The sequence below is a fragment of the Prinia subflava genome, chromosome 5, assembly GCF_021018805.1.
Source record: "Prinia subflava isolate CZ2003 ecotype Zambia chromosome 5, Cam_Psub_1.2, whole genome shotgun sequence".
Classification (NCBI taxonomy): domain Eukaryota; kingdom Metazoa; phylum Chordata; class Aves; order Passeriformes; family Cisticolidae; genus Prinia; species Prinia subflava.
In genome coordinates this window covers 26,827,387-26,855,056 of record NC_086251.1, presented here as the reverse complement: position 1 = coordinate 26,855,056, position 27,670 = coordinate 26,827,387, and the positions used below count along the sequence as shown (strand labels likewise).

Sequence of the window (27,670 nt, the reverse complement as noted above, 5' to 3'; positions counted from 1 at the left end):
TAGTCACACATTTCTTTTGCATCCAGAGACAGCAACCATCACCAGAAAAACACGAAAAGCATTCGGCCGATCCTACGTTCAGATCGGAGCTGTCAAAGTGTTTCAGGATTTCATCACAAGGGGCTGAGATTTTAGCGCAGAGGAGCAGCAGGCACGACTAACTTCCAGAGAGGCGGACTTGTGGCCAAAAATAAATAATAATAAAAAAAATCCTCGGATTCGGAAAAAAAGAAGAGAAGAGGAAAAAAAAAAACCAACCAGACCAACTTCCCCTTCAGGAAAACCCCAATCCCACGCGGCTCCAAGGGTGTGTGCTGCAGGGAGACGGGCCCCGCCCGGCCCCGCCGCCGAGTGCAGCGCGGCAGCGCTGCCGGCACCGCCTCTCGCCGGGGCCGGGGCGGGCCCGCGGCGGCGGCGGCGGCTGCGTGCGCGGGGCGCGGCGGCGGCGGCGGCAGTGCCAGTGGCAGCGGCGGCGGCGGCGGCGGCGGGATGTTCAGCTGGCTGGGGAAGCAGGGCGGCGGGCGGGAGCGCGGCGGCGGCACCGACGTGGTGCAGACGGTGACCGGCGGGCTGCGGGACCTGTACATACGCAAGCTGCTGCCGCTGGAGGAGCACTACCGCTTCCATGAGTTCCACTCGCCCGCCCTGGAGGAGGCCGACTTCGAGAACAAGCCCATGGTGCTGCTGGTGGGGCAGTACAGCACCGGCAAGACCACCTTCATCAGGTAGGCGACCCCCGGCGTGCGCGGCCCCCGCTCCCGCGGCCCCGCCCGGCGCCCCGCACCTCGCCCCGCCGCTGCTCGGCCGTCCCCGCTGCCTCCTGCCCGCGGGGCTGCTGCCTGCGGCAGATCCCTCCCACGCTCTGGCGGCGCGCCCCGCGGCCAGCCCGCCCGGGCGGGGCAGCGCTGCCCGGGACGGGGTGCGAGCCCTGCCGGGGACGGGGTGCGAGCCCTGCCGGGGACAGGGTGCGAGCCGGGGCCGGCAGCGCCGTGCCCGTGACAGGCGGCGGGGCTGGCGCCTGCCCGCGGCCTCCCAGCGAGCGGGGCTCACCGAGGGCCCCCGTGCTGTGTGAGGATGGTGCCGCTCCCGACCCTGTAAGACGTTCTCTAGCTCGCCGCTTGCTTCCTGTTCAAGAATATTACCCCTATTTCATGTTCTGCTGAGAACGTGTAACCCGTTGTCTACTTCCTCTTAGTTCTTTGAATCCCTGAGTTATTTCAAAGGAAAACCAGAAGCTTCGTGCAAAAACGGTGTGACTGCACCGGCCGTGAGGGATCACTTAACCTGATCTCCTCCTCTTTCCCAAAAGCAGTTTAATGCACAGATCGGATATGATCGTAGAAGACTAACGTTACGAGAGTTTTGGGCAAAAAACACGTGGTATCTGGAAAGTCTTCCCTTCCGTGTGCCTTTATTTTGATCAATTATATTGAAGAAGCAGTGTCGCTACTAAGGCAGCTTAACAGTGTTGTGCCTGTTACAGTATTTTCTGTCTTTCCTGTATTCCTTATTTCTAAGTCTCTTAGTAACTTTAGCATTTGTAGGAAGCTGAAGTGTATCTCTGGTAAGCACAATACTATGAATCTGTAAATATTTTGCGTATGTTTGAGTTGCCCTCTCACATGCCCCTTACAAATCACTCTAAGGTTTTGCCCAACTCTGCAAAAGACACTGAGGGGTCACTTGGTTCACATTTTGACCTGCTTATATCTGAAGTTGAGTGGCTGAAGTTCATTATAGACCCTCTGTAAAATTTACAAATATTTATCTTTCAGTCCCAAAGATTACAGGCAGCCTTTCCTTAACACTGTTTTCTTCTTGCAGTGCAAAACACCTCCCCTCTCTCCTGAAGATCAGTGTTTACCTTTAATCACCTGAGAGCTTTTCAGATGTTTACAGAACTAATCATGTGTCTTTTCAGGTTTTACAACTAGCTAATTGAAAGCTTGAAGTTGAACATGGTTTCTTTACAGATTATTACTGAATTTCCACAAACACAGAAAGAGGTATTGCTCAGAGGAATATTTTAAAAATAGAAATAGCGCTGTAATTAAAAGAAAAGAAACTTAGTTTCAGTATCTCCACAGTCACAAGGTGGTGAATGGGGCCAGAGGTTGTTGATTTGGATTTTTCCAACAGTTCTTTAGGCATACTCATTCATTTTCTTCATTAAAATTACAGTTGCCTTGTTAGTCTGTGTATATTTCCAGATAAGTTTTGTTACTTGGCATATGGAGAAGGGATGGAGAGAGCTCAGGTAATACAGAAGGAGGCAGAATGGTCACAAATATGTGGATACCAGAACTTGTTCTGCCTGTCAGCAGCTTTGTTCTGTTATTTGCAATTCACAGAAAACTCTGTGTCTCCCCTTCTTAAAGAGTTTGCCTTGGCTGAGGACACAGCTTCTTGATTTATGGACATTCAGCTTTTCTGTCCTTTATAGCTGACCATATTTGACTGAAGTACTAGTCAGTATTGTGCTTATAAACATTAATATTCCTTGCCTTGCCTATATTTTTGCTACTGTTGCTTTGTGAGTAACTTGTTATCACTGTAACAATAAAATGCTTAGCAAAAGGATTGACTGATACTGATGTACAGTCTGAATGAGAAAAGACCTATGCTTTATTACAGCTCTTGCCAGGTTGTTTTCAGCATTTGTCAGTGCCAGATGAAGATGCCCCGGCAATTTTGACAGAGATGAAGTTTTCAAAGATGGTTCCTCATGTGTTTTATTAAAATACCTGACTTGATGCAAGAGGTGGTTTCTACTGTGATGTGCCCTTCTTTTCACCCTCTTACCTCTTTCTGCTGTGCACATTTTAGGTAGCCTGTAGAGTAGTTTAATCTTGTACAAGATATTGGAGAAAACAGGCATTGGCTGTAGAGCCCAAATCTGTAGCAGAATATCTTTTATTGCTTCTAAAGGATCTCACTATGATATGCATTCATTACATCAGTGTTCTTTCTCTATAGCATAGATAACAATTGGCTGAATCAGCATGAAAAAATGCTCCATTGAAGATGGGCAGCAACTTAGACAATAGTGTCACAGTGACTGTTACTCAAAATCCAATTCAGAGAAAAAGAAGGGCAGAAAAAGAGAAGTTCTTGTGTGCTGTGTGGAAGACTTCGAAGAAGATGTGAGGAAATGTTCTAGTGTCCAGGTCAGCCAGAAATAAATTTCCCCTCTGGTGGGCTGAATCTCCCATGGAAAAATGTCATACCCTCTCAAGATTGTTATAATCCTGTATTTGTTGTAGATGATTTTTCTTAGAAGTAGTGCTATAGGGGATTTGTTACTCCAAACCTTTTAATAAGCAAACATTATTTTAAATCTTACATAAATCACTAAAAGCTACTTAAAATAATTAAAACTGCTTTTTGTTCACATTTCTTGACTTCCTAGGAGGATCTATTAGGTCTACCTATGCGTTCACTATTGAGTTTATGTATGAACATAACAGTTCTGTTTAGCTGTCAAATATTCATTTGGAATTTACTTTGATTGAGATGTTATCGTGAGAACTTCACATTTTCCTACCTCTGACACATCCATATCCACCCAGTTCCTTCCACTAAGTCTTAATGGAAAACCCTGATGTACCAGTGACTAAATGTCCCTGGGGATTAAGATATGCAAACAAACACTTCCAGGTTTCTAACAGCTCTTGTGTTTTTTCACTCAGTGCTGTTTATCCGCTTTGGCACTTGGAACAATGCAGTGAAACCAGTCAGTTTTGCTGTCTAAGGTGTAATGTGGTGATAGTTTTATTCACATATTTGACAATGCTGACAATTCAAACAAATACATCCAAACGTTAGTGCTTGTCCAATTGAGTTTATTGAAATGGGAGTATGGTGAGAGCCAGTTATCTTACATGAGAGCTGCTTGGCCTTGCAGCTTCTGTAATTTCCTCAATTTCTCATGCCTGTTGTAGAAAAAAAAAAAGTGGGGAAAGGAGGGACAGGTGAGGAGAATTGTACTGTATGAAAAAGAGAGAGGACGCAGTCATGCAAATAGGTGGTTTCTTTCATTCTGTTTTAAAAGTGTAGGATACTGATTTTTTGTAGAACTTATCAACATGAGACAAACCAGAAGTAAATTCCTCAGATTGCCAGGCTGTGCTTTTACTGTGCTTACAGGTATTACTCAGATGTTAAAAATTGTAGACTTCCTGATATTTAACTGAGCTGACTTTTGAGAGCTTTGAGATATTTAGAGCAGAATTCTTACACTAAAGCCAACATCTGTTAGTTTTGCTGTGTTAAAAAAAAAGAAGCAGAATACTTGGTGCAGTAAATAGTATGGAGATGAGCAGCCCCATAAAGGAGCCATGAGTTTATCTCTCAGTGTATCACAGGGTATCCCTGTTCAGTGCTGCTCTGTCCAGCTCACTTGCTTTTGTGCATTAATGTGGCCTAGCTAATGCATTTAGACTTGAGATGATGAGGATATTCAACTCTGAGTAATCTTTTCTATCTCTGGAACTTTATAAATTAGTTTTCCACAGTCTGGCTATACATCTTGCAGAGGAACATAGATGAATGTTTATTGGCAAAGCTGAAAGGTTATAGTCCAGGTAAAAACAAAGAGAGAAGAATCAACAGGATGTCTGTTGTTTGATCTAGACTGTCTTCGGGGCATTGGCTATTTTTAAGCATTCTTCCTGTGAACCTTTTTGAACTCCTTCTCTGCTGAAAATTCGTGAGAAGAACATGTAGTTGTAGATGCTGAAAATCCAGGTATTTTCCTGTACTAATGTAGCATTTGATACAGAAACACTGGCAGCTTTTCACTTTACAGGAGACTGCTCTTACCTTGAGTGTGGGTAAGTAAAACTGTTCTTTCGTGCTGAGAAGTGTTGTGGCTTGGTCCACCTCACAACTCCAGCTTGCAGCCGAGCACCACACAGCCTCTCACACCCTGCACAGGGGGATGGGGGAGAGAATCAGAATGGTAAAAGTGAGAAAACTCATGGCTTGAGTTAAAGACAGTTTAAGAGGTACAGTAAAAGCATCATGGGCAAGGCAAAGCAAGGAATTCATTCACTACTTTCCCTGGGCAGACAGATGTTCAGGTATTCCCAGGAAAGCAGGGCTCTATCGTACATAACAGTATGGGAAGAGAAAATGCTGTCACTTCAAGTGTCTCCTTCTTCCTTCTTTCCCTAGCTTTATATGATAAGCACGATGCCATATGGTACAGGACATCCCTTGGGTATGTTTGGATCATCTGTCCCAGCTGTGTCTCCTCTTAATTCTTTGTTCATGGGGTGGGGTGAGAAGCAGCAAAGGCCATGATCCTGTGTAAATGCTGCTCAGCAGTAAAGAAGACATCCCTGTATTGTCAACACTTTTTAGCACAGATCCAAAGCACAGCCACATAGTAGCTATTGTCCCAGCCAAACCCATCACACTTGAGCACAGCCAGTGCTCAAGAACAGGTTTATTTTAGTCTGTACTAACTCTTGATGTGCAATTGTAGCCAATCTTAATGGAAAATACCTGTGCTGCAAAGTGATTCCTGTGTGTGTTGAATAGTTGTACCAGGCAGAGCATTGTGACTTTGGGTGGGGCTTGGTATTTGGAAGGAGGTCTTGCTTTCCTGGGTTGTTATCGCTATAAAAACCTGTTTTTTAAAGCTGCCTTTATGACATTAACTTGGGAGTATCATTGCAGTTCAGTAGCATTTATTCTGGTTTGGTCATTTCCATAAACAGCTAATCTGAATTTGCACTATCAAGTTCAGAGCATCAAAAAGATATGTTGGAAATCGTTAAAAGTACTCTGTATTCTTAACTCTTTACACGTGCAGCAAATTCATGAGCAGGCCATGAAATTACTTTTTTAGGCATCTACAAGACCATCACCACTGAATTTCCGTAATCGTGCCATAATTTCTGAGCTGATGATAGATGGCAATTATCCTGTTACCCTGGAGCTGTCTGCTCCTGCATTTGGATCCCACCATGTAGTTTTCCTTGACCTGGGATGTGGGACTTCACTCCTGTACACTTGATTCAGTATATGTTCCTCACTGCTGTTCTTGGAGCATCTTCTTGTGTATGTTGTCTGTCACCTTATGAGTTACTACCTCTGTCAGCAAAAGTCTGGGAATGACAGTTTGTATCAAGAGCTTATTTACAAGTCTCTTAGAGACTCTTTCTCTGTTAAAAGAAGGACAATGAGGAAAAGCCATGTTGAAAAAGAACTTTTTATCATGGCAAGTTAAAAACCTTATTTTAGAAGACAAAAGTATAATTGATATTTCAAATCAAAGCTGTGGATAACTTCAGTCGGGAACATTTTAGTGGCTCCTGTGAGTTTGCCTTGGCATCCCATTTTAGAGAACTCTGGTCTGCAGTGGTATTTTGTGAAGAGGTGGGAACACACTTTGGTGTTCCACGTGTTCTGCTGTTTGCCACAACACTTGAAAACCCTGGATTTTCATGAGAGGTTCAACTGGTGAGCAATTAAAGGATTTTTGTCTGAATTTCATTTAGATCATTTCATGATCTAATTTGTACAGTGAGGGATCTGCTACATTTTACAAACCTATGTGGGCAGAGAAGTTTGAGTCTTATTTCATTTGCTTTTGGAGAGTGGTCAGTTTTATTTCCCTGTTACTATGCACTAGGTACAACTTATTTTAGAGATAAAACAGATTGACTTTGGCGTGTTCTGGCATGATTGTTCTTATGTTCCTCCTTCCTTACAAGTTTTGGCATTGGCATTTTTGCAGTTTCTTTTTTTGGAAGGAGAGAGCTGCAGGAAATCTCATGTAAATAACTGTTCCATGCTCCCTGATCATAGGTTGAGCTAACTGGAGCCAGTTTGCTAAGGCTGGTGGAAAACAGTCTTTGAAATATGTAACATATATTTAGTTCCTTAAATTCAGCTTCTGTGCACTGATCTATAAAGTTTGTGAATGCTTGGATGCTTTATTTGAAGACAGAGATTGTTCAGCAAGTATAGATACCATGTAAAATGGTTTTTGCAGCAAAAGCAGCCAGCAAGTCCTCTCAAATCAGTATTGATTTAGGAAATTATAGCAGAATAGGCATAGCTCTGTTGGATTAAGTCCAGAATAAACCTTTATTGAAAGAGCAGTTTTAATATAAATTTAACATAACTAGTCCTGTGGTTGTATGCAGGACCGCCACCTCTGCCTGAAGAAGAATTCTTGTGTAAATCCAGTTTTGATTATGTAAATAGTTAAATTGCACTTAATTAAAATTGTGTTGGTTTGGGGTTTTTTTAAGAATTGCAGGGTGACACTGAACACACTTTGTTTTAGTCTTGGGCGCTGAGGTGGTGCTTTTGTGACTGAGAACAGTAACATTCATGCTTTAAAGTTAAGCAGTGTTGTCTGTGTCTCTAGGAAGGATTCTATTGTCACAGAATGTGTGCTAGAGGGAGGTTTGCTTAAGCTGCTTTTACTTCGCACTTGCAGTCCATGAAGGGATGCAGGCTTTTTATGTAAATAAATGCCCTGGTTCCATCAGGTTTTAATACCTAAATATGCACTGAATTCATTCCAGACTCTGTTGTCTGGAAAGTCAAGGCTTGGCCCTCTGAGTATGTGCTGTCTGTATCTTCTGTCAGTGGACCACTCAAAGGGAGGTGCAAGATAGTTTCTGGTGGTATAGCACTACCTGACTTGATGCCTTTTGGAGGCAAGGTTCCAACTTTACTGTTGGGCCTAAATATCTGGAGATCTAACTTAGTTAACAATTAATTTTTGATGTACAGGTCAAAAGAAAAAAATTCCTCACTCCCAAACAGATAAACTTTTATTGTCTCATAATGGTTCTCTTCGCCTCTGATAGGATGAGTTAGAGTTCGTGAGATCACACCGAGTTGATTAAAGGGTTAGATCTGACAGGCAGCTTCAAGCCATTCCCTTTTTTGTGCCAGCAGCACTGACATAGGCTTGAGAACACTCAGAAAAGCGGCTGTGTGTTGCAGTGTAACCTGCAGCACTCGGATCCTTGGTAGAAGCATCACTTAAATGCTTGAGATGCTGCAGTTGGGGGAGTGCTTTCCACACAATCTTTGTAAAGGGATTTACTTTATCCTTTTACCTAGATGTTGTGAAAAACTAATTCAGTTCTCTTCCTCCTTCCCCAGTTAACAGAAATAATAAAATGCAGGGAAATGTAATCTTATTATTATAGAATATGCATATCCTTGGGAATTTTCAAGTAAATTGTAGGTATTTGCTTTTGCCATGGATCCCAATCATTCATTCTTTTGGCATATTTAAGTATAAATACAGCTTTTGTGTATAAACACATTTATGTGTTCTCCACGTCCAGATACCTGCTTGAGCAAGACTTTCCAGGCATGCGGATTGGTCCAGAGCCTACCACAGATTCCTTCATTGCTGTAATGTATGGAGAAACAGAAGGAAATGTTCCTGGAAATGCCCTCGTTGTTGATCCCAAGAAGCCATTCCGGAAACTCGGCCGCTTTGGAAATGCGTTCCTGAACAGGTGAGATCATCTTGCTTTCTGCCTTCTGATGGTTACATTTAAATTTTGGCACGTTCTATTTTGACCAGCATGGAATAAATATTCAAATACAAGTAGGAGTGGTGGCAGTTCAGGTGACTCAAATAAAAAAAGGCAATACTATCTCTATCATTATGATAGAGATATTCAGTTGTCTGAATAAAAAAATAATTGTTAAAACCAGTTCACAGAAAACTGTAGAAATGATTTATTGGGTGACTTGTTTGTGAGGCATGACACCAGGCAGAACTCAGGATAAGTTCATGCAAAAAATCTCAATAAAACTGATAGGTTAGTACTACCTAACCTATTAAGAACTACCATTCAAAAAAAAAAAAAAAAAAAAGGAAACAAATGTTTTCCCTTTGCTGCTGTCTTGCTCCTTTCTACTGATTTCACTGGATATCTTGGGATAGCTATTTAAAATTGTGAATATCTGGGATATATAAAAAGACCTACAAGAATGGAAAAGATTCATATGTGCCCCATGGTTAAAATAAAACCTCAAGCTGTTAAGTGTTTATTATCAACTACCTGAGTGTTCAGGTTGTTCTATAGAACAGGGAGCTAGTTTTAGCTTCTGCTTTGTATTTGTAAAAAGGGAAGACTTGTTCAGGGGCTGTGAATATTTTGATAGTAAACTTAAGAAGCATGCTAAATATTTCCAGTGGAAAGTTAGTTACTAATAACTCCGTTCTCATTGTCTGAGCAATCACCTTGTTTTCTTCCTGTATTTGATGGTAGGTTGACATGGAGGCCTCACTTTGTAAGCAAATTAATCTAAATTGGTTCTTTTTAACAATAAACTTTCCTGTTTGGCTGATAAATACTGGCATGCATGTTAGAAGTTCATCATGTACAATTTTATCTATTGCTGTGCTTACTCAAAGAAGAAAGTTTATAGCTGCTTACAGTTGGCTTGGCTATCACTTCACAGAGATAAGAACGTGTGCTGTGGGAAGCTGTAGTCAAGTCCCATTTTAAATAACAATTTTGAGATGGTTGGCTATATTCTGTCTTCCAGATCATTGTTCTGCTTCTCCCTTCCTTCACCATTGTGCTCTCTCTACAAAAAATTAATATAATACAGATGGTATAAATTGTATTTTGCATAATATTCAAATACTTGCCCAGAACATCTAATAATGGTGTTTGTTTGGATGAGTGGCAAGGTAATTTTTTGCCCAAATTATCTAACTGGTTGTGTCAGGTTCCGACTGTTATGCAAGCCAAGATCGTTGGCTAGCTAAAAAGATGTACTTTCAAAGTAACTGACTCAATTATTCCAGTTCCTTTGGTGACCATGATATTGTTATATTGGAGTGCTCTGAGTGCCCTTATCTTCCCCAACAGTCACACTTACGTGTTAGTTATTCAGCAGAAATCTAGGTGCTTATCTTTCCCTAGCATTTTTCAAAACTTATAAACTCCTTTCTCTTTATGACTTCACTGAGATGAAATTGTCTTAGGCTTCAGTATCTTTGAGTTCCTTCCACGTTACCTGTAATCATAGTACATATTTTACTTTGCCTTCTCTCGTTTGCCATGCTGACAGTTCTTTTTATCCAGTATTACATTTTTCACTCTTGCCTTAACAGACTTTTCTCTACTTCCACCCACCCTGTCCCATCCCCCCCTCTTTTATTTTTTAAGTGGTTTCCCAATCCTAGTGTTTTGTTTTATGGAGGAACTTGAGGCTATGAACACTTAAGACTATGAAGTTGAGTGCCCTTTTCATCCAAGTGTAACAATCCAAATGACAGGAAACAGGGACTGAGGTAATGGAAAAAATGAAACAAACAAGAACACGGTATCACAATCAAGGCTTGTACTTAGTAATTAGCTGCATTAATTTATTGATGTTACCTTGCTTTTGTCTTTTTTCGTGACCCCTTCTAATTGTCCCCTGTATCTCACTGCATGTGGGAGGTGTTCTTCTATTAATGTCTTACTTATCCTGTATACTTTTAAGAAAGTATACAGGATAAGTAAGTATGGAGGAAATGGAAGGGGGACAGGACCTAGTGTGTCTTTGAATGCTGGTGAGGGAAGAATATTGCATAATATCAGAAAAGCATGTAAATAAATAAGTGCTGCTGAGAAGAAATACATGGTCCTGGTCTATTTTGGTGTGTTCCAAGAAATTACAGTCATCTCATTCATACAACTGTTTTTGTGACACTTTTTCTTTAAGTCTGTCATTGGGGTGGACAGTATGTATTCTGTTTTTTATGATGCAGCACTTACATGACCTGCATGAAGTGGTATGTTAAGAAATAAGTCTCAGTGTTGAAGAGATACTTAAATACTACTATCATTACAGTTTTAAGTTGTCTAGAATATTAGTTTGGGGCAAGACTTTTAACCCATCTTTCATCTGTATATTATGGACATATTCTAAAAGCTAACAAGCAGTTAATTCTGAATTCATGCTTCTATTTCCTATGTGTTTACCATGTACTTTTCTCCTCCCATTTCCACTAATGACTGCTGCAAAGATGGCAGTGTCTGCATTTCTGGGGTCTGTAATTCTCTATTTTGTCGTGGGGTCCTTTCCAGCTGTCCCAGTTTGGGTGGTGCTTGAGCCAAGACACTGCTGTATTGTTCAGCTGGCATAACGGTGCCTTTCTTCCCATGAGATAGGTCTAGAAACATCTTGGTGAGACTGAACAGGCACTGGACTTTCTAAGGTTAATGAGAGTGAGAAGAAAAAATATAAATGAAAATTCAGTCTTCACACTTCCAAATTTATGAAAGCCACTTCATGCTGTACGAACTAGTGATGTATGTGTTTTTGTAATGGTTCACATGATTAAATGTATTTTCTTTGTCACTGGTGCACATCCACTGTGCTTCCACGTCATGTGTTTGTTTTGACACAGCACTGCCTTTAGGTTTTGGCAAGTTCAAATAATGTGATTTTCTCAAATAGTACCTCACAGCTCTTTCAAAAATATTTCTTAAGCTTGTAGAAAATTAGCTCTAGTGGAAGAGTTTGCTTCAGATATGGGGTATATCTGATACCTGGTGTCCCACTAAAGCAAACAGTACATTTTACATTATGTTTACATACCCTCAGGTTCCATCGGGCATGGATGGCTGCTGTTCCGTTATGCCCTTTTGGGTTTCAGGGAAAGGCACAGGTGATGCTGCCATTTCTGTTGTATCCAAGAAGGCACACTGTGTGCTTTTGTTAAAGGCTCATTCCTACAAGGTCTCCTGCAGAACAGTAGGTGAAGTGAGGTGTTAGGGCTTCTTTTCTTCCCAATTTCTTTTGAATGATTTGTACTGTATGAAATAGCATCTAGATTTTGATATAGATTACATTTTGTATCTGATATTTGACTGGCTGAACCCTTCCTAGCTGAGATCATCCAAGGCCTTGAAGGTCTTGTTTGACCTTGGCACAGCTACAGTTTCCTGTCTGTGATACCCTGTTTTTTGAGGCAGCCTGCCTTGTGAAGCCGTAGGCTGACGTAGGGCAGCCCCATCTTGGAGCCTGAGGCTGCAGCTTAACCCTGTGTGGGGTACTCTGTGTGCTCCTTAGTATCTTCAGCTGCTCCCTGATAAGAAGATTAAGCTCTTATGCAAATCTCTTAAAGGCAGGTTATGATGAAGGGCAGTGAAGTTCTTCAGTCATTAACTATTCCAGAGACATCATTGTAGCTTGCATGTAACACACCAAGCGTCCTGCACCCAGAGTCCTCATGAATTATTTATTTTTCCGTAATACCACCAATGAATTTGCCTCCCGTTGCCGAGGCAGGAGGTTATTGTTTAGAGCATACTGTGTGTAATTTGAACTCTTGCTTCTGGCAGTGTGATAGTTTCAGCTGGGTTTGCGGGTTAAATACTGGTGTTTTTCACTGGTGCCCCAGTTGAGGAGAGTGATGGGTTAGGGAGTAGGGATCACTCAAACACTGCTAAATCAGGCAAGAGAGAGATGTGGCAGGTACTGGAACAAACATATTGTCAGTATGGCTTTCTGCTTGCTCCCCTTTTCAGTCTCTGAGTTTGGGCATAAGGTGGAGTACACGAAGAATTTTCTCTTGTGTGTACTGATTTTGGTCCTAGCAAAATGGTGGTTTGATGGAGTCTTTTTAATGTTGCATTTAAAGCCCAAGTTGTTAGCTTTTGCAAAATTTGAAGTCTTATCAGCAATTAGATGTACAGTTCTACAAGGTTTCCCTGTGTTTTCTTTTTTGAGAACCTGACTTCATAATTTCTCTTAAACATATGTGGTTGTGAAACATAGAGGTTTGCCAGGATGCAGAAACTTTTTTGAACCTCACTTGAGTCTTCCTAAAATTTCTAAGATTTCTAATGGGGAGCTCTCAAGCGACAGTCTGTGAGCTAGAGCTATTGTTAATGGGGTTTTTCCCTCCTTTCCTGTAGGTTCATGTGTTCTCAGCTACCAAACGAGGTCCTGAAGAGCATCAGTATCATTGACAGCCCTGGAATTCTCTCTGGAGAGAAGCAGCGCATCAGCAGAGGTGAGTTGCAGAGCTTTATAGTAACCAAGTTCACTGATTTTTTTCTGCTCTGCTGGACAATTCAGCATCCTAATCTTTGGGGAGCCTGTTTCAATGGTACTGTGTGGTGGTCTGTCCCACACTTTCATACTCAAACCCTGTACAACCCATACTCTAAGGCTGTATGTCAGCTTTGGAGTTCTTTCTCTTAAAAGCTGGTGGGGTTTGGTATTTCTGTCATCCTGCTGCTATGGCTGAAAATGGCTACAGTTGCATGGTCTGTTGACTAATTAGTGCTTAGTCACTCCTGAGAAAAAGCCTTGTTTTCATCATTTTAATTGCATTCCATGAAGTAATAATGACTCACATATACTATTGAAGTTCATGAATGAAGAAATGTTTCATAATAGCTGTAGGGTGGTCATGTCTGAAAAATTCGAGGGTGGAGTTATAAATAAGGTGGGTTTTTTGTGGGCACAGCTGCTAGAGCTGCTTCTTAAGGTTGCTCAGTCATGCCATAATATAATACAGTCAAAAGGGGAAGTCAAATGGTAGAAGGAGAAAGAGCAAATGAGAGTATTTTTAATAATATGAAAATCCTGCAGAGAACTGAGCACTGTTTATCAAGCTGTTTTAAACATTAGCCTGTCTTGAGAAACTATTTAAACAGAACAGTATAATGTAAACAACTTTCTTCCTTGCATTCTTCAGCTGCATTAAAGTGCATGTCTTTTTTTCTGTGGAGTTATAAATAGTAGTGGTGCAGACGGTGGTTTACGGTGCCCTCCGTTTTCAGACCTTTGCTTAAGAAATGGAAACTTGTGTTTCATGTAATTCTTCAACATATCACACCTGAGATTTTTTGAGGAAATCCTGGTACAAGCACAATATATGGCAGCTGTGCAACAATAGTCTTGTCCTTATAATAAACTGACAGAACAAGGGACTGACTTCTCAAGACTATAATCTAAATTATGCTTACCTAGTAAACTGATCTACCAGATGCTTCTAGTTTCTTTGTTCAGTGATGTTTTGTCCTCTTCATTACTCATAGTCACGTAAAGCATTCATCATGGGGAGAGTGCTGGACTTTCCTTTATGTGATGTGTTGGTGAAATAGTAGAGATGAACAGCATGAGAGCTCTGCGTCTCTGCAGGCAAAGGTCTGAATGCTGTGAAACCAGAAATAAATACTGCATGTTGGCAGTCTTATTTTAGACAGGAAAAAATAATGATTTTTAGTCATGAAAGAGGAAAATACTCTCTTAAAATGTCCACAAAATATTTAGATCCCAGTTTACACAGTCTGATAAAATCAGTGGTGGTCTGCTTCTCCATTGTGGATTCCAGCTCTCTTTTTCCTCCTCAAGTTAAAACTAGGTGCATCTTACCCCTTCTTTGCTTGTTAAATCAAGAGAAAATTATGTTTGGCAGCATGAGCATACTCAAGTATCTGTTGCCACTTTTGTAATAGTATGGAAGGGAGCATGAAATAAGCAGAAAACTGGAGTATCATATTAATATGCCACTGAAAAAATGAGCAATTGCATAACCAAACCCAACACCATTAGGTAGTGCTGTGGAAGTCTCAGACTTCCAAGTGCAGGACAGAGTTTTGTTTCACTCCAGGTAATGTTTCACTGGTTCTCCTCTGTTGCCTGAAGGAGCATGACTTCACTACCATCTAGAATTGCTCCTGTGATTTAACAAAACTTGGCTCTTTTCCCTCACTGTTCAGAAACTCCTTGTCTTGATGGCATGGGCCTTATCAATTGTTACAACCTAGCTGGCCTGCCCTTTGATACAATAGACTTTCACCTAATTTGATGTAGCTCAGTGATTACCTCAAACTCTTACCTATTTCACAGGCTTTAACTTGATTAGATTGCATTTCATGAATTTTCCTCCATGTGTTCAAGATTGTCTTGAATGGGTCTCTTGTCATAGTTCTTTTATCAAAGTGTGGCTCTCTTGTATACTGTTGGGTTTAATCATGTTAAAATGTGGTTGTACCAAATATGAGGTTTTGGGAGTTGGCTTTAGAGCACTGTTCTCTCAGTGTCCTAGGCTTTAAGGGCAGGTTAAGTAAAGGTTTTGTATACTTAGGCATCAGCAAACAAGAAGTTATCTACAATTGCCTAGGCATTTATTGCATGCACATATTCCATGCTATCATGATTAGAAATTACTACACTCAACCTTGGCTGAAATACTGCGTAGTCAGATACATTTCCTGTAAATGGCTTTTGGGCTGCTTATGCAGTTTTCATATAGGTGGTTTTGTGGAGCACAGACTTGACTTGTCCTGTGATGCTGCACACAGCAAGCATCTGTCTGACCTGCTTCCTGAAGGAGTCAGTCTGTCTCAAACATATTTATGCTGTAAGTCTAGTTTAGTGCATTTTGAAGTTTGAGTTGCTTTGATGACTTTCTAAATTACTGTGTGCAAATGTAAGTAGGATTGTACAAGATGTTTTCTGCTATCCCTGAATGTGTCTCTGTCAGAGAGGGTTCTGCTTTCTAGAAGTTTAGCTAGTGACTAACATTTGTAAGCTGCAGCTTTCTTATTTAAAATGTTTGATAGAAGAATAACATTACAGGGCCTCAGTGTAAGACCTTGTCTCCTTGCTGTTGGTGTTTTTTCCCATCTCAGTAGCTACTGCTTAACTATTTACCTATGAATGAATGTAACATCTGTATAATACTAAAATTTGACAGGTATCACTAGGAGTGAGTTGAAGCCTTCTGAGACCAAGAGAGGACTCGAATACTAACTTTCATTTTAATATGCAGGAAAGCAGTAAAGGAACTAGGTAAAATTAGAGAACATGCACTGTTTCCCAGCATGCTCTATTTTTAACTCTGGAAAGCATCCAGGTCAGAGATGAAGGAGCTGATTTATTGAAGGGTCAAAAATATGCCCAGAGGGCACCATTCAAAGAGGTCTCAAGACACTCTTTTCCCGCTCCTGTTGTCGGCAGGGGGATGTGCAGAAGCTTCCTGCCTGTCAGTTCAGGGGCAGTGTAAGTGGCTGGAGGAGAATGTGCAGATGTCTGCCAGCATTGTCCTCTGGTCAGACAATGCCTGTCCCTGTGCTGCTTCTGCAGCATCACTGGTGATGTTCACACCCTTGCAGACAGAAGTGTCTGTGTGGTCTGCAAGATTTGGAAGGCAAAGTGAGTGTCTGGCAGGATGTAGGGAGGATCCTCTTTTGGGAAGGGTGGGGGTGTTTTGTTCATGATTGAGTGGTGTGGAGGCAAGTATTTCAAAAAGTATTGGGAGTTTAGGGGAAAATATATACTGATTTTTTTAAAAAGCAAAAAGCTCACAGTTCATACTTTGCTGTTCCTTACTCATACTAGATGAGTCACATCCATGCCAAACCCAAAGCCTCATCACCAGTGGTGACTCTGCGGATTAGATGTGTCACTTCTGAACAAGGAGTACCTGAATCCTGTTTGTTGTGTGGATTAGGTACCAGCTGAACCTGTAAAAGCATTTAGATGGGTGCTATGAATAGGCTTTCCTTTAGAACGTGATGAAGCTTGTTTCAGGTGATCAGAAAGGTCACTGCTCATGTTCTGTAACCTGCCATGTCCTCAAAGCCATAAGTGATGCAATCACTACTTGTACATTGTATTTCGTAGTCTGCTGTGGCAAAAATAACAGCGAGTGTTGCAGTGTAAGGAGAGATGAAGGGTTTTAAAATCCAAATACTTCTGGTTGCTGACCTGCACTGGAGTGCTGCATTTACACCATTTTCCATGTTAATTCAGATAAGCAGTGCTACCAAAGGGACCAGTATGGCAGTGATGAATAGAGATTGTGATCAGAGCCCCACAGTCCTGTTTAACTTGGGTGCTGTGCTGGAGCCAGACTCCTGGAAAGAGGCAAATGTGGGTGTGAGACAGAATAAAAGAACAGTGATAAAATCAAAAGGTGGTAATAGTGAAAGTGGTCCAAGAAAATGCAGGATACAGTTGTCCTGACTTTGCTGTCCACAGATACTGACCTCCTGAGTAATAAATCTCCTTTTTGCCCCCAGGCAGAGGCTGTTATCCTCTTGTTCTCTATCCCCAGCCCTACCTTCTCCAAGACTCACTTTTCCGAATGGTAAGACTCTAACAGTGTGTTCTTCCTTCAGGCTACGACTTCTGCCAAGTCCTCCAGTGGTTTGCTGAGAGGGTTGACCGAATCATCCTCCTTTTTGATGCCCACAAGCTGGATATATCTGATGAGTTTTCGGAGGCCATCAAGTCATTCCGGGGCCAGGATGACAAGATTCGAGTGGTGCTGAACAAGGCTGACCAAGTGGACACGCAGCAGCTGATGAGGGTCTACGGTGCCCTGATGTGGTCCCTGGGGAAGGTGATCGACACGCCCGAGGTGCTGCGGGTCTACATCGGCTCCTTCTGGGCGCATCCTCTGCGGAACACAGACAACCGGAGGCTCTTCGAGGCCGAGGCACAGGACCTTTTCAGGGATATCCAGAGTCTCCCACAGAAGGCAGCTGTGAGGAAACTCAACGATCTCATTAAAAGGGCAAGACTTGCAAAGGTAAGAAAAGAAAAAAAAAGAAAATTGAATGAGCAGTCTCTGCTGCTCTCAGCGTGTCATTTCTTAGCCTTCCCAATTTTCCTCTTGCTACAAACTGTCTAGCACAGTTTTTAATCTTGGATCGAATTGTCACTTTTTCAAGGAAAAGATAGTCGCTTGGGGAGAAAGCTATTGGTAGCAGACAGGAGCTCTAACTTCCTGTGCAGTTATGAAACAGTGCATTTTCCTTGAAACACATTTTAATGTGAATTTCTAATCAAAAATGAAGAGGACTTGCAATTCCATTGGTATATGAATAGTTGTTTGGAGGTGTGTAGCACTTCCTGTGTTGGCTTATTTAACTTTCTGAATATGAAGACAGACTTTTGGGGGGTTTTTCGTGGGGTTAGTTTTGGGGGCTGGAGAGACACTGTTTGTTTGGGAATTGTTTTTTGTGGCCTCAGCTTTAGGGCACCCTGTAGAAGTAGCTTGTTTGAAAATTCCATTTAAAATAACAATGATGTTGTGTTAAAAGTTGCCCTAATCCCAGAGTAACCTCAGATCAAGTCTGTTTTGTAAATGTTGGCAGCATTTTGTTCTCATTTGTTACAATCATTTTGGAATTGAAGGAGTGTCAGTCAAGTAATTTTTAGATATTTCTATGAAATGTAAAACAAAAATGGATAAAGGTAAATACAGAACACAGTGCTCTCAGGGATATGTTAGACAGTCACGGAAGGGGAATAAACTGTTTATCTGCAGGAAAGCAGCAATGTAATCCAGTGTCATTTTTCTGCCTTCCAAACTGCTCTCATAGTACTGACAGTGAAAAATCACTTTTTACAGCATGGAGTGTGGGGTTTCTTTTACTCTATTTCTGTGCTACCTTCTTGTTAATGTTTTCTAAAGCACTTACAGTAACTAGAAACAAAAGAAAATTCTTAACATGCTGTCAAATTCGGGCATTAGGTTTGTTTTTTTTTTGCCCTTTTTTTTTTTTTTCTTTTTGCCTTTTTTTTTTTTTCTTTTTGCCTTTTTTTTTTTCCTTAGGTCCTGTGACTCACTATCCCATTTTGAAGATGGGGACTGTTCTTATCTACAAGAAACACATGTGCATACTGGCAGGCCTTAGGCCACGTAGAATGCACATGTGAAACTGTTAGTGCTTATGAATTATAAACATGCTCTTCTTTTTGATAGAAATATTATTTTAGAAGTAAGATCAATAAAATTACTTACAATTGTTTACAAATGCTCTAAAAATACCCTTATTGAATCCATTCTGTACTTCTGCAGAAATACTCATGTCTATACTCTTAGAAAATTCCATGGGTTTATGCTTCTTTATGCTGGAGTTTTTTTCTCCTCCCAAAGAAATGTAAATTTGCCATTAAAATGCATGCAGTCTTTTTAGATGTAAGAAAGTGTTGAGTGAAAGTTGTGAACTTAAGATGTGCACATAAAAATTGGCTACATCATTTTTCTTTTAAAAGCAAAGATTTTTTTTTGTTTCCTCTTTAACAAGTAAGGAATGGGAGAGCAATTGCCATGTGCAGATTGTAAAGTTTGTCTAGAATGCTATAATATACATTTTGTCATGGCTTGGTATGTATTAAGTATTGTACTTACACAACACCGAAGCAATCAATTGTTTTAATAATGCTTTTTAATGGTAGTTTGTCTTCCCCAGTCTTCAAAATTTCACCTGTTTATTGCTCAACAGTTTGATAGACATACCTAATTTTTAACTCTTTTTCTGTGTGTGTGAAAATTGTAAGTAACTTCTGTTTTGTGGACAGCTACATTCTTCTTAAATGAAGAAGGACCTGAGTTCTGTAAAGACATCCTGTTGTGGAGGGCATTTGTCTGCCATGGTCCTGGCCAGGTCAGAGCTTAGGAGAGCAGTTTGATAACATCTATTTGATAGCTGTTATCACAAACAAATCTATGACAGCCATGCATTAGTTCTAAAGAAGGCTCTGCCCTGGTGCCTTCCCTCTTGTGTGCAGAGTGAGTATCAGTGTCCACACAATGAGCTGGACAGGTGAACTCACCTCAGTTAGGAAGTGCAACCAGTGTTTCTGTCCTGGACCTGATCACTTGCTCTGTGGCCAAGCAGATCATTGTGCTGGGGAAAGGTGGTGGGAGAGTGGCAAGGGGGAGGAGATGAGTGGTTCAGAATAAAGGCATAAGGAAGGTGGGCAGGATGGACATTCTGATGGCAGTGCAAGAATCAATATGTTTAAAGACATCCTAAATTAATGTGTCTCCGTACAAGCTGGAAAGGCTCAACTTCTCTCCCTAGGGCTTCACAAGGCAGCCATGGCATAATGCTCCTGTTGGAACTGGCTGCTCTGTTGTCTGCATAGGTGGCTGCATAAATACAGACTGCAGGTACTCACTTCTCTGTGAGTAAATAGGTAGGAATGCAATATCACTTCAAATAGATAGCCCTGCCACTTAGCATACTTTTGGATTACTGGAGGAATTATCCCATTGATTCCCACAGTGGCTGGTGAGGCAAATGAGTTACAAATCATACAGATGGACCAGTATGGCTGGAGCTCTGTGTATAGAGTCAGGACATGGGTTTGGGATGAGCATTCTCCTTAGAACAGCAAGTGTGCATCTGTATTTCTTTGAAATGTGTTTTCTTTCTCTCTGCCCCTCAAAGGAATGCTGAAAGCAGCAAAAGCTAATAATAACTAACTGATAGCTAACTGTTCATGTAAACACCAAGTTCCAGAAACAGTAGTTGATAATATCTTTCCTTAGGGAAAAATATTTCTGTTTCTTTTTATGACCTAGGTGAGGAACACTACTGCTAAGTGCTGGTAAACAGTAGTTTTGATTTCAGTTTTGCTTCTTTTTAGGTTCATGCTTATATCATCAGCTATCTGAAGAAAGAGATGCCCTCTGTATTTGGGAAAGAGAACAAGAAGAAGGAACTGATCAACAAGTTGCCGGAGATCTACATCCAGCTGCAAAGGGAATATCATATCTCAGCAGGGGACTTCCCTGAAGTCAAGAAAATGCAGGTAAGATGGTAGATCACCATTCCACTGAAATAACTCTTAACTGTGTACCAGGATTGCCAGATAGGAAAAAGTTGTGTAGAGTATCTCAGCGTTACAGCTTAGGGTCTTTGGCAGTAGAGCAGTTGAAATGACAGTTAATTGACTGATATGACATTAGAGTGACTTGGACATGTCACAGACCAAAAAAGAATGGTAACAGGCTTAGTATGCATTCATTGATACAGGACTGCATGAAGAATATGAAAATAAGGAATAATCTGACCTTCTGTCCTTTCAGTCAGTACTTGGTCTCTCCTGGCAGAAAGTACTAAAGGCTTTGTGCAAATAAAATAGCAATGAACACTCACAGGTTAAGGGGTGAATCTTTCTTGTTTTGAATCCTAAATGTGCTTATATTTATCGTTTTTGGAATGGTATCAAATATTTGTGTAGGTGAAGATATCCTTAGTCATAAGTTCATTTTTACTGTGCTCTGTTACTGTTTTTACTGGTACTGTTTCCCAGTGAGTAATAAAAGGCAGTGTGTTACTTGAAAAGTCCAGCTTAAAACCTCTTGCTTTGGAAAACAGTCTTTTGCTTTTTCCCTGTCCTGTTAAGATTGTATTCTATAAAGGAGAGAAAGAGGAGGTTTTGGTTTATACTCCCTACTAATTTTCAAACATATTTTGTCTCTTCCTCTTTTGGACTTTCTGCAGTCTTTCAACCAACTTTCTGTCACTTTCTTGCCTATTTATTTCTGTTCTCTGATTTGAGATGAGCTGTTTAGAAAATATCCTAGGGAAAAACAACTAATGTTGTGTTAGCGGTGATTTCAAGCATCAGTTGGTAATTTTTGTATCTTAGATCATAGGCTTCTTGAATGGTCTTTGAATTAGAGGATAATTCAGCTTGAAAGCTGAAGAACAAGAGATCAGGAGCCTTGCTCTGACCATGGGCTAGTCATGACTGTGATGGAAGATGTTTTCCAGATGTATCATTCTGAGAGTGTATGTGGTACACTTGCACAGCTAATCATCAGGAGCCATGACTGGCTGATTATCTATAGAAAGGCACAAGTTTCTTTCATGAACTAAAGTATTTAACCTGGGAATCAACTATTGGCATGAGATAACAAATCATAGATGAAGCACAAGATGTATTTTAGCTAATTTTTCACAGGCAGGATTGTTGGAAGGATTTCGTGAGTTAGGCTTTGAAAGGGGATTTTGTGGCAAAAGTTGACTCTTTCTTCCCTTGCTGCTTTTGTCTGTGATACGGAATGAGAGAATGACAGATCTGAAAATTGAAACAAAATTTGAATGGAACTCTTTCAAACTTACAGTACATGTCAGTGAAGCCTCAGCAGCAGATGGCAGCAAATATATACAGGAGAGATCAGTCACCTCTGTAAATGAGCAAAATTGTGAAAAAACAAAATTGTGTCAAAACAGATAGCAAGTTGACCTTTGCTTCCTGAGATTTATTGCACTGCATAAATTTATTCTGATTGGATGCTGTAAATCAGGTGATTGTGTATAAATGTCACCTGAACAGAGTTGTTGGTTGACTGTTTTTACCCCGTGCTCCAGGTTTCTTGGGTTCATGCCATAATCATTTTGATATGTATAGGAGCAGCTCCTTGAGGTGATAGATGGGATTTGTTAGAGCAATTTAACATCATTTTGCAGAATATGAGAGGTGGTGGTGATGTTTGGGGTGTTTTTTAACCTTTTCCCCTGTAACTTTCTCTTCCTGGTGAGCATTTTTCATTTAGAAAAAAAAAAATTACCAAAAGCACTTTTAATTTTCCAATGCTTGGGTTTGTGTTGGAATGGTACATATCACCTAGGTAAATGTCTCACTGGTGTTAGTAGGATGAAAACTCCACAGATTCTGCAGGAACCATCTGATTTCCTGAGTTCTGGCAGCACTGCTATAAAACACTGCTGCTGTTAACTCAGCTTTTCTTTATTGGTAAAGGACACTTCTTCCTGACCTTGTCACAACCAAGAAGTCTAATCTATAAAATCAGATCAGTGCTGCATACATTTGATTTTATTTTTAACTTTAAACACTTGCATAAGTGCTAGCAGGACTGAGGACTTACTTGCATGCTTTCTTTGATATTTGAAAAAAAATTATCACATGGAAAGTTGTTGGGTAACATTCATCAACTGCTGTGGTTTTATCCACTGCACTTTGAAAATTGTATTGTAAATGTAATTTAATAGACAAACTCATACACTGCTGCAAAATTGTCTTAGTCTGTTTGCTCAAATATACTGGTTATATGGTACATATGTGTCACTTTTGTTTCTCCTTCAAGAGGAGTTTCAGCTATAGAAACAACTTCAAAGGATGATTATTTTAATTGAATGGTTACTTGATGATTTTAATTTGAAGCCCATTCTTTAACTTTTTCAATGTATTGGAACAATTTTTAACTAATGTCACTGTGTCCTTCACAGGAGCAGTTGGAGAATTGTGACTTCACTAAATTTCATTCTTTGAAACCAAAGCTAATTGAAGCTGTGGATAACATGCTGGCCAACAAAATTGCCTCCCTGATGAACCTAATCAGACAGGAAGAGAGCAACATGCCCACAGAGATGGTGCATGGTGGAGCATTTGATGGCACCATGGCAGGACCTTTTGGCCACGGATATGGGGAAGGTGCTAAGGAGGGAGCTGATGAAGAGGAGTGGGTTGTTGCCAAAGATAAACCTGCTTACGATGAGATTTTCTACACTCTGTCACCAATCAATGGCAAAATATCTGGGATTAGTGCAAAGAAGGAGATGGTGACTTCTAAACTACCCAACAGCGTCTTGGGGAAGATCTGGAAACTCGCAGACTGTGATGGCGACGGGATGTTGGATGATGAAGAGTTTGCATTAGCAAAACATCTCATCAAGATTAAACTGGATGGATATGAACTGCCTGGCACGCTACCTTCCCACCTGGTGCCACCATCTCACAGGAAACCTTTCCAGACAGCAGAATGAGCAATACAAGGAGAAGAATAAGGATTTTGAAAATCTCACAGGGAATGTGTTGAAAATACCAACATTTGAAGTTAAGCTTAGATCCTTAAACCTCACGGCACATTTCTCGCACACTACTGAAGTTATGAGCATGGCAGCAGGGAAACATTCGTGTCACTGTCCCTGCTGACCTTCACTCAGACATGCTTATCACAAGTGCCTTATAATAGCTCTGTCATAAGGTGAAAATGTTTTGTAGTCCTGTGTCCATGTCCCACTGGCATTAAAACCATAAAGCAGAAAAGACCATGCATAAAAGTTGCTGACCTTCACCAAACCTAAATGCTTATCAACCCTGTCTCCACGCTATTCTAAATAGCACACTAAAGCTCTAGATGTTAAATTCACCTGCCTATGCAAGCAATATTTAGATGTTAAAAATGTACTTAAACCATTGAGTGAATGTCAGCATTTCTACAGTCTGAGAAAAGGCTGATATAAAAGGATTTTTTTTTTCTTTTTATTATTTAATTTGAGTTAGAAAAAGATAGAAGAGTGATGAGGAGTGTCTTGTAAGTGCTCAGAATATGAGCAAACTTGTTTTAAAACTTCAGAGTCTAGCTGGAACTGCAAAATACTAAAATTATTTTCTGATCTGTCATTGTGTCTTACCTGAAGAGCAGCTTCTTCAGTTTCACACAGCACTATACATTCAGTATTGTCATTAGAAGAACTGAGATCTGCTTTGTTCCTTAGATTTATAATTTCTTTGCGGTTTAAGCTTAGCTTCTCTGCAGACAATGAATTTCTGAATGGTTCAAAGTGACAGCAGAATGGTTTCTTAAGCTAAAAAAACCATGTTTGCATTGAAATTAAGCCTCACTTTCTATTCAGAAAAGGTGTATTGCACAAAGTCACATCAGACTGAGTTGGGATATTTTCATTGGTATTTCATTTCTATTTACAGCTAACTATACAGTTATGTCTGTGTATTTTTTAATATATAATATATTTAAGGGAAGCTTTTAACTCTTTTGCCAACACATAGCTGACAACCACAAAAGAGAGGTTCAATTCCCATGGTGGCAGATTTGAAGGCTGGGGAGGCTAACAGAAACTATTACATTGACTGTAATAAATTATAGACTCATTCCTCCAGATATTACTCCTTTATTGAAAACAATCCATGAAAGGAATGGATGCTTAATAAACATTTATTTCCCAACAACACACAATCAAAGTTGAACATACTGTCTGCTTACAACTGATTCTTATCAGTACCTCAAAAGAAGGCAAGTCTCTGGCCCTGTGAACTTGAGTCGTTCAGGGAGGGCCAGTTTATTCCTAAAATCAAATTGGGCAGTCAGTTCTGGTCTATATGTATGAGCAGGAATTGATTTATATTCCATTTGTATAGGAAAGACCCTGCACATCAAAGGTACTGTAGTTTTGAGCACTTTTTTGTTAAGTTCCAGTAAGTGTCAGTAATGCCTTCTGAGACAGAGCAAGCCAAAAAGTGCTTTAACATCCTTGCAGTAGGGGTGGGAAGGGAAATAGTTCGGATATTGTCTCCCAGTTCAGGTTTTAGTCACACTTCTGTGTACAGTTTTGTGGGTGATCTAAGAAAAGCTTCTTTTTTCAAATCGTATATTTGTAGGTTGTCAAATTTAATACTTCACATCTTTCTGGACCTCCCATCTTTCCACATCTGTTCTATTCTGAGGTGCAATTTCCATGAACTTTGTCAGGGCTCTTCCATGGGAAAACAATGATGCTATTTTAAGTAATGGCAGAACACCACCTTTACCTTGCCAGGTTTCTCGGCCTGTATCAGGGATGTCCTGGCATAGATAAATTGTTCTAAGCACTTGATTTTTAATTTATTTTTTAATCCTTATGTGTTTTTTCCTATCATTCAAGCATACCAGCTTTATTTCTGTTAGACCTAAATTAGGAGCCAAATTAACCTTAGTGCATCTCTGTGCACTTCAGTAAAGCTGTGAAACTTGATGCTGAGTCTACCTATGTGACTGTACATCTGCAGAGTAACTATTTTCTATGTAATTTATTTTTGATTGAACCAAGAATAGTCTGTAGACATTGCAGGTGTCAAGAAAAAGAAAAAGGCTGCAGAAGTAGTATTGTGTGTTTGTTTGTGGGTAGTGTCTGCAGTCAGTACCACTTTATACACTACTGACCAGTTTAGTTCTAGTGACTAGTTTAATCAGGAAAGCCACCAGGAGAAAGAATGCAAGCTTGTGTATTGTGACTACTGTAGTGTAGGCAAAGCTACAGAGATCTGGGAAGCAGCTCACCTTCTGACTCTGCCTTACCTCGTTTTGCAGCAGCACAGGGCTGCAGGGGTGGACTCATGCTGGAGTTCCCACCACATGTAGCTTCCAGGGTGATGCTCCAGACATATTGGAGCCATATGATCCCATGCCATTAGAAATATCCTTCTTCAGTGAGAAAAACAGGATAGTTTCCATGGTTTTATTTTATTTTTCTAGTTTTGTTTGGAGAACACAGCCTTTTCCTCAGTCTCTGTGACGATATACTAACTTGGTCTTAAGGCAGACAAATTGAAATACATCATTTTGATAAGTTAAAATATTCTGCCTAGATGGGGTTGTAGTATTTTACTTTGTGTTCCTGTAGAATTTGGAAGATGAGTGCATGAAGCATGTATAGGAGTAGAGGTGGATTTTCTCTGGCTGTGTGGAGAAACAGAAGTGTCTCATGGTTGGCATTTACAGCTACATAAATATATTTCTAGGTATGTGCTACAGTGAGCTAGCATCACAGTTAGATGATAGGAAAAAAGTGCATGTCATGTGAACTTTTAAACAGCAGTTTCTTGCACAACTAAACTGAGGGAGTAAGTTGTGTTGCTCAGGGGAGGGGATCTCACTACATCCTTGCAGGTCCTCCTTGCAGGGCCTCCCCATTTGCCTTGCTGGCTGTCTGCAAGCCCGTTCAGTTAAACCAGCCACACACAACTGTTTGCATAATGTTCTGTGGAGTTAGGGAACCCGTGTGTTTCAAGCATGAGAAGTGAGCAGGATTGCCTTCTCTCAGGATAGTGTGCTCTAAGTAGTTATTGATAACAGCAGTATGAGATAATCTTTGGTGTTCAGTTTGTTACTAATGTCTGCCAAAGAAAGGTGAAGATGTTGGATTGGTTGGATGTTTTATGCCTAGGATTCTAACAACATTTTCTGCAAGATCATTCAAAGCTGTCTGTAAGTAATCCTGTGAAATCTGTGGCCACTGATGTAGCCTACTGTCTTAAACTAAAGGAGAAACTGCTGCTTTTACCTTTTCTCCAGCTATTCCACAACACAGTTTTAATCTGCAACCCTAGTTCTATTCCTTCAGAAATTGTGAGTTTTTGTTGTAGATTGGAGCAGCAGATGTGGGGCTACAGTTCATAACCACAATACAGGACACTGAGAGACTTAAAAGCTGTGGCAACTTGAAATGGAGAGTTTACAAAGTTTTTTTAAGTCAGGGTGAGGTCCCAGTTGTTAATTGGGTGTGATGTGAATTTGTGTGGAACCTGGTCTCAAAGCAGCAGGTATGTGGTCCCTGGCTTTCAAACACTGTTTAGTGCCAGCACTTGAAATGCACCCTCTTTTTCTTTCTGTCACTTCCTTCCCTTCACAATGTACACTCCTTTTGGAGGCTCTTTAAGTTCTTGGATCTGAAGTGGAGTTTGAAGAGTGTGGTTTGATGGATATGTGTAACTTAGCACTGAGACAATGATCATGAACTTCATTTTCTGTTTCACATACTCACCTTTTCTAATATTTTTGTTAAACACTGTTTTTTAGTTAAAAGGCGCTCTTGATTTTTGAGGAAAGGCTTGATCTGTGCAGTGTGCTTCAGTTTGTCCAACTAGGCAAACAAAGTTGTAAGTTCATTATTGTTGCACTTTCATTACACAGTAAATTCTTTGCAGATACTGTAATATATTTTAATATGCTTTGTAATCATTTTTAGAAAGCAGTGATAAAAATTGCTGATTTAATAAACTAATATTGAACTACCTGAGATTTTGGTTTGTGTGCTTCTTTCTGTAAGATAATCTTTCAGTGACTGGAATTTTGTAATCCTGCTGTTTAAGGGTCATAGGCAGAGTTGCT

The 27,670-nt window shown here is 40.5% G+C and overlaps 1 protein-coding gene across 1 annotated transcript; it reads left to right on the top strand.

Moving 5' to 3' along the window:
- The first annotated feature begins 10 nt into the window (after positions 1-10).
- Positions 11-27,578, top strand: EHD4 (EH domain containing 4). The gene is made up of 6 exons (XM_063398588.1): positions 11-725; positions 8,322-8,498; positions 12,912-13,009; positions 17,133-17,545; positions 20,398-20,562; positions 23,010-27,578. Exons 1-6 carry the CDS (start codon positions 490-492, stop codon positions 23,544-23,546), a joined length of 1,626 nt encoding a protein of 541 aa, XP_063254658.1. The 5' UTR covers positions 11-489; the 3' UTR covers positions 23,547-27,578.
- The last annotated feature ends 92 nt before the right edge of the window (positions 27,579-27,670 follow it).

Excerpts from the sequence above, each read along its gene's own strand:
- EHD4 (XM_063398588.1), top strand. The coding sequence starts at position 490 with ATGTTCAGCTGGCTGGGGAAGCAGGGCGGCGGGCGGGAGCGCGGCGGC. Across the intron at positions 13,010-17,132 it reads GAAGCAGCGCATCAGCAGAG|GCTACGACTTCTGCCAAGTC; the intron begins GTGAGTTGCAGA and ends TTCTTCCTTCAG. Across the intron at positions 17,546-20,397 it reads AAAGGGCAAGACTTGCAAAG|GTTCATGCTTATATCATCAG; the intron begins GTAAGAAAAGAA and ends GCTTCTTTTTAG.